Here is a 13438-nt window from a genome sequence, read left to right as displayed (position 1 = left end):
CATCTCATCGGAACAGACGCCAAACCTTGAGCCTTCAAATGCTGCAGTGCAAAACGAAATGTCTACAGAAGCAGAGCTCACATCCAAAGGCCCTTCAAGTATCTGAGGGACACGTCTGTTTCAGGACCAATCCCTGCCCCACTTCTAGTAATCTTTTTCCGGAAGATTCTCCTGCTCCCCCTTTTAAAAATGCAAGTGATATAATTCAGCTAAACTACAGTGCTATGTGAATAGTCTAAACTGCCCAAACTCAGTGACGACTTCTTATTCTGTACATTAAAAGATGCATTAAAGCCTTCCACGTTCTAGGAATATAATATAGAAGTGGCAACCTTCCTGCACCTAACTACCCTGCTTTTCTATGAAAACTCATGGGATTAAATACAAATGCTTCCAGAAAATATAAAGCAGGCTATGCTGCTTGCTAAAAGCAAATGTAGAAACATATTCTCTATGGGAAACTACCAGAAATATGATTCTCAATATAGATCTTTCCCCCGGCAGCATTCCTATCCCCGCCAAAAATTAAGAAAAAAACAACAAAATTAACTCATATCCCATCAAAAACTCATATGGAAGAGCAAGGAAGAATTGCAATTGGTGCTTCTTCCAAATAAAACATTATTTAACAAAATGTCTGTTTGCGAGAAACTTATGATTCGATCCTGAGGGCAAATTAATATAATTGTGCATGTGATTATAGACGTCACTTGATTAGTGCAATGTGTTCTACCGCTGTGATGAACCATCCTTTACCCATCACATTGCGTGCAACAAAAGGTGAGCCAAGCAATGCCAAGCTTATCACGTGTTTTATGGTGTGCACACTGATTGTGTCAGATCATCTTGAAGATACCCTGAACAAACATGGAAGTGCTTAAACTGGGATGTTATAAAGCCAGGGATCTCCAGCCTTTTTGGGGGGTCTGCTGGCACATCTGCAAACTGGATTAACTGTCCTGGGCACTGCACACACCAATTGTACACTCAAACCAATTATATTGGCTACAATAGAACGCTTCTTGGAAGTCTAAGCAGGAAGATTTATTGGGTGCCAGGGAAGAACTCTGCAGCTGCATGTATGCTCACAGATACCACACAGGTTAGCCCTATATAGGCCTTGGCCATCAAAGGAAGCTTGATTCTCAAAAGGCATCCCTCAGGCATCCCTGAGATGGCTTTTGAAATGATGTCTGCCATTTTTCTTAACTATGATTCCGTAAATTGGATTGACAGGGTCACCTACAAGCAAACTACAGTTTATATATTTGACAAAGCATCTTACCAAATTATTTTAGTACTGAATTATGAATTCTGCCATCTCTTTAAACACATGTCACATACTTCAGGAAGAATGTAGTCAACATTCCTTTGAGCTTATGCCACACACACACCTTGGCCAGTATAGTTAATGTTCTCTGAAGACGTTGAAGATTTCTCCCGAAAAAGGAATCTTATTACTGCTTCTCAAACTCTCTTTATTGAATGCTAACCCAAATTTAAAAAGCAAGATAAATCGAAAGACGGTCCCAAACCACAACCCTTTCTGTACAAAGAGGAGTTTGCAGCAGCCAAAGGAAGTACTGGACTCACTGCTACAAGGAAATCTTGAATTTAAGAAGGCTGAACCTGTAAAATATAGCTGGCATCTTCTTCTTTTTTAATAACTGTGTGACTGAGTGTCTTGGATACACATTTAATATTGACTTTCACTTCTGGAAAATATAGCTGGATGTGCAAGCAATAATTTATTGACAAAAAAGCCCCTGAAGTAAGGGCTTACTTCAACACTTTATTTTTTAAAAAACAGCCTTATAAAATGCCTGAGGAAATTACAGTACACTTCTGAAGACAGCATGCTATGGCTCTTGAAAGGAGAGCAATCCCAACCCCAGCTCTCACTACTGCATAAAAAATAACTCTGCTTTCAGAAGAGGTCTTTGCACAATGTTTCTCCCCCAACAAGCTTTTTAGATAAGTATGTTAAGCAGCTAATAATATCCTCCCACCTAGCTTCTCCTTTCAGCATTAAGAAACACAGACACAGAGCACTGTAGGTGAGGCTAACGTCTCATACATCTTCTCATACTTCATTTCAGTGAAGAGGGAGTTTAGTTGAGACCACAGCTCTGTTTCTGGCTTGAAGTTCAAGAATGACTTGATGATTCTTCAGGGCTTCCCTTTCATATGAGTCATTGTTAAGATAGGCCAACAGTGCCTCTTCTCCCGCCTTTCTCATGCAAGGACAATGCTATTTCTCCAGATCCTAGCAACTGAAAGCTAGCCCTTATAGGGAGGCAGAGTTCACAACATTCAATGAATTAATATATTGGAATGATTTGCATAAGCAAATGCTATTATATTCATAGATCGCATTAATTAACATAGACCTTATTATAGCCTTTGAGTTTGTCCTTAGGGGTGGATCACAATTTTGGTAACTCGGTGCAGAATGTTAAAATAATATACAGATATATAAATATATAGATATGTTCTATGATATAGTGTTATGAGTTTGAGAGAGGTAGGTTGTATGCCCGAGCCCCCTTCTCATTCCTGAATCCAGCACAGATTCAGTTCCTGGAATAGCCCTGCTTCCGGGTGAGATAATGGCCCTCTAAACATGAGCCATTAAAGTAACAAAGGAAGAGGTTCTGTGTTAGATAGCAAATGGGCCTGTCCTCTCCCCCAACTTGCTGGTAGTTAGAAAGACAAAGGCCAGAGTTGGGAGTGTGAGTTATGTGATCAAGAAGCTGGCTGCAGGCTCGGCAGCTGAGAGACAGAGCCATTGCTTGATTTCTGCTGGAATCCAAGGCTGTGGCTATGGAAGAAGCAAGATCCTCTTGGAGTGTGAATGCTCTGAGGCCCTCCATTGTAGGCTCAAGTTGTGTATGTGTATAAATAAACCATATATCATAGAGACACCACAATCTCTGCTGTCCTTCGTTCCGAGGAAACCTGGAACCCCCTGGCACCATACGCGGCTTGTAGATAGGAGTGGCGTGCAACAATATAATATTACATTGCCATTAGCCATGCCATCAGCTACACTGGTAAAAGAAGAAATTGCTCACTATGCAGAGTTGTCAACCATTTACAATGTTAAAAGGCATGCATTAAATTCTAATACTTCCTTTAGACTGCAATCCTATACACACTTACCAGAGAGTAAGTCCTACTGAAACCCAATCTTGTGTAGACATGCATACAACTGCAATACTAGTAACATTATAGCCAGCCACTACATTGCCTGACAGCAAGTTCATATGCTCCTGGTCAGAATGGGAAGTCCCAGTTCCCCCATACGTGGACTTCAGATCACATGTTTTTATTGTGGTGTGTTCTCTTAAAACTGCCTGGATTCTTTTCTCCTGGTCTGCTTCCAATGTATTTTTTTTTGTCAACAGTTTACTGTTTTGCCCATCCAGCTATATTTTTTCACAATGAAAATCAACATTAAAGTGTATCCAACATACCCAGTCACAGGTTTTCATTTTTTAAAAAAGAAAGGATGCCAGCTCCATTTTAAAGCTTTAATCTTGAATTCAAAATGTCCTGATAGTTCAGTACTTACTCTGACTGCCACCAACTTCTGATTGCACAGAAAGTGTAGTTTTATACTGTTTTTCAATTTGCGTGTTCAGACCCAGAGACCTCCCCCCTAAAAAAACACATATTTGACTCAAATTTTAGTTTTGGTTTTTGGCAGAATTTAGGCCACAACTTTATTGATTACAGAAAAGTGAGTGGTTCGACTAGCTGCCTGCACCCTTGCAGGCAGCGCTGACACAGGGCACCAGCATAGGTAAGACAAGGGTGAACACCTGAGGTAGGTAAAAAGCCCAGGAACAGACTCTGTTCACACCCCAGATGCTCCCCTGGACTCAGGCACGGGCACAACCCCCTCTCAGGGGTTGACCAAACCAAGTTGAGTCCTTTAACGGAATACCCTTCACATAGGGATGGCGAGACCATTCTCCCATCCCTATCACATGAACCAGTGCCTATCCACAACCTTACAAGTTGTGATGCTTTGCTACGTGGCAGGCAAAACCCAAATGGCAACAGCCAATCAGCCAAGTAGGGAAAATTCCTGCCGTGCCCCTGTCCCAATGACAGATGACACACGACGGCATAGCAAGGTCAATCGCAAAAATGCCCTAAAAGTAGGGAGAGGTGGGCGGGTGTTCCGATGCAGGACCCATAAGAGGAAGCTCTGAGTCACGTGCATAGGTATATATAGGTCCCTTGATCCGTTTAGACTGCACCCCATTGGCCAGATTAAACCCAGCAATGAGGGACCTACCAATAGGGTGTTGTGGCTATCCAATTAACCCACCCACAACCAGGAGGTCAGTCTCCAGGTCTCACCGCAACATGTGCCCTCTTTTAGTGAGGACACAATTTATCTCACTATTTTATTACGGGAGATCTCTTTCACAGCCTTCAGTGGAGAGAGAGTTTCAATAGCAATAATGCAGTTCTTCGTAGCACAAATCTTCCAAAAGATGTCAGTGTTTTAAAAGTTAACACTAACTATTCTGGCCAAGTTAAATATATGTACTGCAGAAGCTCAAAGACATGTTGAGTACATTCTCCCAGAGGCATGATGGCAAAGAAATCACAGAATCCAGAATTTAATGGCCAATTCTAAAATAGGTCACACCTAAAGCTCTCCCTTTCTGCTCTTCTCCATGCAACCCACTCTGCTGGATTCCTAGTTTGAAGGCACCCACTTTATGTATTTATGTATATATGCATTTGACTGACCCGGTCAGTTTGCATCTCGGTAACTGTACTGCAGTTGGATGCGACAGTTGCCAGAGACTGCCTTACTCAGCAAAAGCGCATTGTGCTGTTAGGGACAGTCAGAAGATTGCAGAGTGAAACGGCAATCTCTTTGGAACTCGGTGAATGTCGAGGGTTAAACGGCCATGACCATCAAAGCCTCCGTTTGAACGGCTGGGAGACGTTAAGTGCGGGAGAATTTCAGGAGACAGCTTAAAGTTCAGGGGGTTTCAGCAAGCAGCTGTGGAATGTCTCGTTTGTGCCAGCACCACGGAAACCTTTTCTAAAACAAGAAGGCATTTAAAAGGGAAAGCTACTCCTCCTTTGCTCTCGCCTTCACTGACCCTGCCTTCAGCGCTCAGCTCCCTATCTATTCTAGCCTCACTTGTGATCTCGGGTTTACTCTGAATTATATTTACTTAACCCCCGGTCCCACCAGTGGTTTGAAATAAAATGGCAGATCCAGAAAGATGTTCCCTCATCCCCTCAGCCATTTGCAGCTTAATATAGAGTTGACTCTACAGCACCTCAGAAAAGGAAGAGGAAGTTCAGGTTATAAAAGGACAGACAACAAAAGTGGGCTTCTTCAATGGTAATATGTTTTATTTCGTTCCTGGTCTTCGCACGGCTGTCAGACATGTTTTGATCAGCGCTGGTCTTCCTAGATGAGCACCTACTTAAATTTACAAAGCTTCGCACACCCCTTACATTTACTACAACAATGAGAATGTAATTCCCCAGTGTGCCACGAGAAATGTTTTTCAATGCTTGCTTGCTGTCAGTAGTGCGCCTTGCCAACTAATTATTAAAATAATGAAGGGGGGGATGAAATGAGAAACATAAATGATCAGCAGGCAGCAGGCAAGAAACCCCAAATCCTCGGTTTAAAAAATATGGGAATTGAAATAAATCATGTGTGAAAGAAACTATAACACTCCCTCTGACTAGGACATAATAAAATCAGCCACATACCATCAGAAGCTCCTTTACAGATTGTAGAGCTCTGTCCAGCAATTGTTATAAACATTATGTGCAATTACATCATTTGCACTGGCGCCCATCATTGAGAAAGGTTTCATCAGTAGAAGGTTATTATTGTTTTAACAATATAGGCTAAGGGCCAAAGCAGATATAGCATGGGAGATCAACAAATGGTATCTGAATTTCTCCATCATACATCACTAGTTTCTGCAGGTAACCATAGTGCAAACCCCACTTCCTACTTGCACTGGTAAGAAGAGTATTACAGGATCTAATCAGAGTAGCCAGGGGCTTATTTCTCTATACACCCTGCAATACCATATATGCCATTACGTGAAACAATGGTCTGTTTATATACGACAAGCAGGTCAATCTCTACACAAGAGAATAAATGGATACAAACCTGATGCCAAAAATCGCAACTTTCTCCCCCCCCCCAATCCCACCCACCTTCCACAGAAGCACCAAATGTCCATTTAATTACGTTTAATTCATTTCAGTTTTTAAACAAAGTGCTCACTCCTGCGTTATTTGCTTATGGGGGGGGGGGATACATTTTCAAATGATGCAGAGACAAGCATTAAGCTTGAGATACCTTTCACTAAAGTTCCGGAAGTAGCTTCTACATTGTGTGAAAGCTGAAATTTAATACACAGAAATTAACAATAAGGGAAATGTTGGAGGAAATGGAATAAACTTCTGTGTGGATGCAGTTGCGGTCTTTAAAGTCCTGGAGGACGCAGTTGTTTTTTTGTTTCCAAGAGACTCACACAACTAACACTTTGGAATTCACACAGTGAACAAGGGGCTGGGCAGATGCTGGCATATCCATCTCCTCCTTCCTCATCACTTCCCCTAAAAAATGCCTCTCCTCATTAATAGGGTGGTCCATAATGGAAGAGAAGGATTTCCAAATCCTTCCATGAGCCAGTTGCAAGGGATGAGGTGGCCCATCTCCTTCTGCCAGCGCCCCTTTGGATTCAAGCGTTCATTTAGATGCAAGCACAGAGTGCTTTCCCTGATATGTAAATTATGGAAGCAGAGAAGATGAATCTCCAAATGTTCTGTGTAGGAACACATCCTGTTGGGGGAGATTGACCAAAGTTTCCTGATGTATTAGTGGCAAACACACGTTTGCTTCTTTCACTAGGTTTTTTTAAAATGCATTTAAGAAAGGATAGCATTTTTAGGCTTTCCCATTGAAGTCAGTGGGGCTTATTTCCAAATTTGTTTAGGTTCAGGCTATTAGTGTCGCTTATGGAAGCCTCTAAAACAGTAGTGTCATACCTGTGACCCTAGAGGTGTTGGACTAAGAACTCCTATTATCCCTGAGCACTGGCTACAGCTGACAGAAGCCAGGCATCAGGCCACGTCCAGAGGGTTGCAAGTTCCACACTTCTAAAACTGTCTGCATGTTAAAAAATAATGGATAGGGGCCCATGTAACTTTTACTTCTCATGACATACAACTAGCAACACACAAACACAGATCTGCACTCATCTGTAGGACCAGTGTTTTAAATACCTGGAGCTTTCTCCACAAATATGACTTTGGAGTCTTGAAGAAAGTTGTGTCCGTTCAGTATCATTTTCTTTCCACCCATCACATGATAGCTATCAGCACTTTGCTTCTCTACCAAAGGCAGCTCCTGAGCAGATCTTTGAGCTGATGAGATTGAGAAATAAGCACCATTATTATAAGTACAAATCAAATACTGTGAACGCACAAACACATACACAGAGGTCTGAAGGATTTTGTCCTGATATTCAAACCATAATCCTTCTAGCAAGCCTACTTAAATCAAGATATGCCAATTTCTGCCGGAAATAATTTTAGTTTTGGTTTCAGTGATGCAATGGCTGAAATATGCTTTGTCCTGGCTGAATTTTAAGGATGGAACAGACAAAGCAGAACACATTGATGCTGAGCATGCACATGAACGCACACACACACAGAGAGAGAGAGAGAGAGAGAGAGAGAGAGAGAGAGAGAGAGATATTATACTCACAGCACTCAATTGGGTTCGATGCCACTTGTAGAGAAAGGGTTCTCCCATTAGGTTGTGGGATATGAACGCGAAAGACCAGTCGAACCCGTGTATTCTTCCTTCCAATGTCAGTTTCTCCTTTCCTCAGCTCTATATCTGAATTTCTGAGTTTCAGTATTCCAGCACAGTCAATGCTGTCCAAATATAAACAAATAAAAAACAAACTTTTAAACCAGCCTTCATAAGTTTCCAGAACAACATTTTTTTTTTTTTGAGGGGTGGGAGGGGAATTATAGTCTCACTGAGGAAAAAGTACCACATAGCTCCCATTCACAGAATTAAAATCCCTCGGGAAGTCCTTACCCAATAGCTTAATCCACCCTTGGATCAATCCAGAAATCAGTTATCCAAACTATCAAGAGTGCCGCCTCTGGAAAGGAGCTAACATGAGTTGCCCATTGGCCCCACTCTTATTTTAGCACTGCTTGCTAATTTGCCACATGGCAGCATGAGGCCTACAGAGTTGCTAGGCAACTGCTACCTGATATCCCTTCCCTTTTATGGGACATTTGGATATCACAGAAAGGATCATGGGGCTCTTTTCCCACTTCCATTCACCTTCTGGAAGTAACTCAGTGGAAATCTGGGGTTTTTGGCTCCAGCTCCTGGGACTAACAAAAACCCTATGATCGATGTTAACAGGGTTGGACCCACATCATTAATCTTCCTGGCATTTCTCTGACAAACAGGAATATAGTGTCCCTAGCACTGCAGTTAAGAATCCTGAGATGTTTTTGAAACTTCATTCCACGAATATTTATTACTGAATGGTTCTCTTAATGCTGTAGCTCCTTGCTCTGACACCCGTGGAGGCCGTTATGTTGAAAATTATTTAAGGGTAGGGGAATTTTGAGCAATTGGGTAAGAAAAGAAAAGAAAAGATAAACAGCTTCAGGATTAAGATTTATGGATAAAGTTTAAACCAGGTGCCATTTTGAAAAAGAAATGTTACATCCTCTCCAACATTTCTCCAGTGAAAATAGGAATGTCCTATTCTATCCCTACCAACATTTCTCAGGTGAAAATAGGAAACTCCTATTGATTATAAAGATGTTTAAATCAGCAGCTGATAGAGCCTTTTCATGGAAAGGCTCCCAAACCACTAAACAGATATGTACCAGCAAGCAAGTCCAAAAGCTGTCCATTAGGTAGGAACCCCAGACTCTGAGCTCTCATTTTGAAAAATGAAGCCTCTAGGTAGAAAGTTATGCAGCAAAATGTGCTGTTCCTTTTCTAAGGCCCCATCTGCACTACAGCTTTAAAGCAGTATCATACCACTATAAACAGCCATTGCTTCTCCCAAAAATGGCAAATGCAAAATGTGGAAACTTTGCAAAGAGGCTCAGGCATGACTTCTGCTGTGTTCAGGCACCCCTTAAGAATTCACTAATTCACTATATACTTAACTTAAAGTACAGTGGCATACATGTCTACTTAGAAGTAAGTCTCTTTGTATTTAATGGGGCTTTCTCCTAGGTAAGTGAGTATGGGATGGCAGCCTAAGCTCTGGTTTAGGGGAAAACAGGGTTACTGAGCCTTTAGTAGCTGTATGGCAGGCAGCAATTCAACAGGTTAAGTCTTTTCTAGTATGGAATACAATTATGGGATAAGCTTCACCATGACAGCACTCTAACTTTGTGTTATGCCATGCCCCCATGGCGGCCATGTTGTGACTAGTACCCACAGCACTCTCTCAGACATGAGTTGTAAAAGGTTGGCGACCGCTACATTAGTTAAACTGGGTTAATTGCCTCAGGTGGTGATCACAGCAGTTGATTAGCCCCTTCCCCACTTGCCACAGCCCTCCACTTGCTCTCCCCAGCCACCATCACCCTCCTGCCCCATCCCTGGCTCCAAGTAAGCACTAGCTCCCAACTGGGTATAATTTCAAAATCCATGGAATCTAAGAACAGAAGTCGTAATTCCAAGGAATTTTCCTAGAAGGAAAATGGCAAGAATGAAAAAAAGGAGAGGAGAAAGGTGGGGAGAGCAGGAATATCAGAATGGAGAGCCAACAACACTTGCATCACATGGTACTAATGGACCCCTTGCTAGGGGTCTATTGTAGTAAATGTACTACATTTTTGAAGAGTCAGCTAACAGCTATCTTGCTTTGAAGAAAACCTTAAAGAAATGAAATCTTGGGCGTGGGGGAGGTGATGAAAAATCTCCAACATCATTTACTCTGGAGTATCATCTTCAGCAAAACATACTAAGGGAAATGAATGGGACTTAATGCTGAAACTTGGATCCATGAGTTAGACATTTGCTTTACACTGAGTATGTTAGTATTTTTCTTCCTCACTGTAAACATGATTTGCAGAATTAGGATTTAAATGCAGAGTACAATAACAGGAATAGCTTTTCTTCACCCTGATCCCATTGTTAAGCCCATATTAAGTGTGAGGTTCTCAGCTCACAGACATAAGCAAGCCTTGTAAATGTCAAAAACACACACACACACACAAACCTTGAGTGGAATGTTTGATTAAAATTTATTATAACTATGGATATAATACTGTCATGAAAATTTATAGACTCTGGCTCAGAGATCCACTCAACCAGTCTTTATTATAATGGAGGATATAAAATAAGTTTGTAAAATTAGAGCAACTTCACCTCTTTTATTATCTTTCAATCTCTGGGGCTTTGGGCTGATTCAGACAGAATATGGTTAGATGCCATGAAAATTAGTCTTGTAGATGCTCCACGTTGCACATTTCCACCTCTCCTTTACAACAATTTCTTTCCTGGTTTGGGGGTGTTTGTCTTCCAATCCAAGATAGACAACCATAGTTTGAACTTGGATTCCAGCCCTGGTTTTGAGGGTTTGGATGAAGCAACAAACTATGGTTTGCCTCAGACTAGGAAAGAAGGAGGGAAGTATCGGGCTCCAGAAAATGAAGAAGGGGTGCATAGGCCCCAAGGCTTCCTGAAGGCTTGCTCTCATTATGCAAACCAATGGTTTGGCTTTATATCTCAGCCAGCCCTTACTACTACTACTACTACTACTACTACTACTACTACTACATGGCACACAAAAATTCAACAGGTAAAACTTGCTCCTTTTGTTTAGTTTCAGCACCAAGAAATGGAGCACGCAATCTGCATAAACAAACTGCCATTATGTTTGTCATTATGACGCGAGTTATGGGGAAGACTAATACGCTACGTGCTTGCCAAAGACAAGAAAGGAGTAAATTTACTTCAGTAAACTGGGAAGAGGGCTGGCCATATGCTCCATTTGTATAAATTGATTGCATGCCACCGACTTCAGTGGAAGAAAGCCAGTTTCCACATACATTTTCAACTAGAATTTGGCACAACTCTCCTGCTATAAAATATCAAAAATGGTCAGAGCTGTCTCTGTCTTGGTTTTCGGTGGGTGGGTGGGGGGAATTCTATGAGATGAGCTGCTGTGGTGGCAGGCAAGTATGTCCAATTAGACACAGGGCCAGACATCATAATCCCCAATGTTGTTCCTGTGTTGCAAGCAAACCAGAGACGTTACACAGCTCAAGACCATGCAAGGAAGCTGGCATTGGCCCTCTTTTGCTGGATTCAGCACAGTATTGATAAAACCCTTACAAAGCCCCAAAATGACTGGGACGGGACCTAAAACACGTACCATTCTAAAGTCCATTAGAACAATCCTATACCTCTGATATATTGTAATAAACTTTTACTGTATGCTTGCAAAAGGCAAACAGCAGGGGAACACCAATTTATTTATTTTTTGCTAATTCTACTCTATTGAGTGTCCCACATAGGATTGAGGTTTTTCCTGCCATATATATATCCATGAAACCCTCTTTCTAAATGTAATATAATATGGGGGGGGGGTCAGGTTAATAAAGGGAAACCCCAGCAAATTAAACTCTCCAATCATGGCGCTTCACAGTTAAAGCCTCTCTTTGCAGGTCTCGGTGGAATAAATCTAATTTCTGAGAAAGATCTTACAATAAATATATGTGTAGCATTGCCTCATTGATCTAAATGGCTTGGCAGACACCAAAAACATTTGATTAGTCTCGGCATTCAAGTAAACAGCTGTGGTATTTACACATAATTAAACTGACACGGGGCTAGATTACGTAGATTGATATAGGAAGACCTAAGTGTTTCAGGTTAACTGAGATCTGGGTAATCAAATCATCATTGTAATTATAGGGTCTGATATCTTGCAGGAGCACAGCGAGGGAGAAGAGAGAGAAAGAGAGAAAGAGAGAGAGTTCTTTATCTCCATGTTCGCTTAGTTGGATTGCTCAAAAAGAAGAGAGATTCCATATTATCTTGTGTGTGTCTCTCCAAAGAAAAGGCTTGGCTTTGAACATACAAGTCGGCCTTTTGCTTCAAACTGTCAAAGTGCAATCCCATGTATATTAACAAAGAACTAAGTCCCATTGTATCCAACATGCCCAGGTAAGCACGCACAGGATTGTAGCCACAGTCAATTAGGGCTCAATCTTATACACGAGAACCTGGAATAAATTAAGCTAGTGTAAATTAACCATTAGGGACGCGGGTGGTGCTGTGGGTTAAACCACAGAGCCTAGGACTTGCCGATCAAAAGGTCGGCAGTTCAAATCCCCGCAACGGGGTGAGCTCCTGTTGCTCAGTCCCTGCTCCTGCCAACCTAGCAGTTCGAAAGAACGTCAAAGTGCAAGTAGATAAATAGGTACCGCTCCGGCGGGAAGGTAAACGGCGTTTCCGTGCGCTGCTCTGGTTCGCCAGAAGCAGCTTAGTCATGCTGGCCACATGACCCGGAAGCTGTATACTAGCTCCCTCGGCCAATAAAGCGAGATGAGTGCCGCAACCCCAGAGTCGGTCACGACTGGACTTAATGGTCAGGGGTCCCTTTATCTTTACTTAAATTAACCTGGGATGACATGATACCGGATACAAACCCTACTTTGGTCAGCTGCTGCTGCTGCTCTAAGCCTGACAGTTTGGGGGGACAAAACAATAGTTCTTTACAACAAAAGCAGTACAAAGTGCTGTTGTTATCTACTAAGGTCATCATCCCTGACCACTGACCATGCTGGCTACAGCTTGCAGGAGTTGTAGACCCAAATATCTGGAAGGCACTACATTGGCTATCCCTGGTTCAAATGCTTCAGGTTGAAATCAAACATGCCATGAAGTTGTGTGCATGTTTTCTGCAGCTTTTTTAAACTACCGAAAACAGCTGCAAAGGCTACAATCTTCAATGAAGGACTGGCAGGAGGCACAATTATTTGCCCTCCTATCATTTTCCCCGCTCAAAATCATTTCCTCTGCTAACTACCTTTTTTTTCCTGTGAAGGCAAAGTGTGCATAACAATGCAAGCATTCATGAAAACAACATGCAAAAGTACATTGTGGTAGGTAAAATTGTTAGCAACATGTGTATATTAGGTAACACTACATAAGAATACTTTGGGCAGATGTACACTACAATGATGACAGATTTAAATAAGGACTTAAAAAACACTTCGAACTGCATTTAAGACTGAAAAAAATGAGAAAATGAAATTGACAAGTTTGTCCATCCCTATTGGAGGTGGGGAACTGGCTATATATATATTTCATATTCAGCCATTTTTCTTCCCCCACAATCTGTTGGTATGGTTGGTTACTTAC

At 41.8% G+C, this 13438-nt stretch overlaps 1 protein-coding gene across 3 annotated transcripts in view; it reads right to left on the bottom strand.

Moving 5' to 3' along the window:
* The window catches only part of NFATC1 (nuclear factor of activated T cells 1), a 140230-nt gene that overhangs the window by 55971 nt on the left and 70821 nt on the right, over window positions 1-13438 (bottom strand). For all 3 annotated transcript variants that reach the window (XM_081014164.1, XM_081014163.1, XM_081014165.1), the window contains exons 5-6: window positions 7778-7950; window positions 7294-7434 (exon numbers count right to left, since the gene is read on the bottom strand). In XM_081014164.1, the coding sequence (XP_080870290.1) occupies window positions 7294-7434; window positions 7778-7950 (314 nt within the window). The remainder of the gene's footprint in view (window positions 1-7293; window positions 7435-7777; window positions 7951-13438) is intronic.

This window comes from Podarcis pityusensis, assembly GCF_964106645.2.
Source record: "Podarcis pityusensis genome assembly, chromosome: 7".
Taxonomy (NCBI): Eukaryota; Metazoa; Chordata; class Lepidosauria; order Squamata; family Lacertidae; genus Podarcis; species Podarcis pityusensis.
Note: the sequence above shows the minus strand (reverse complement) of the source record. Positions and strands in the feature narration are given on the sequence as shown.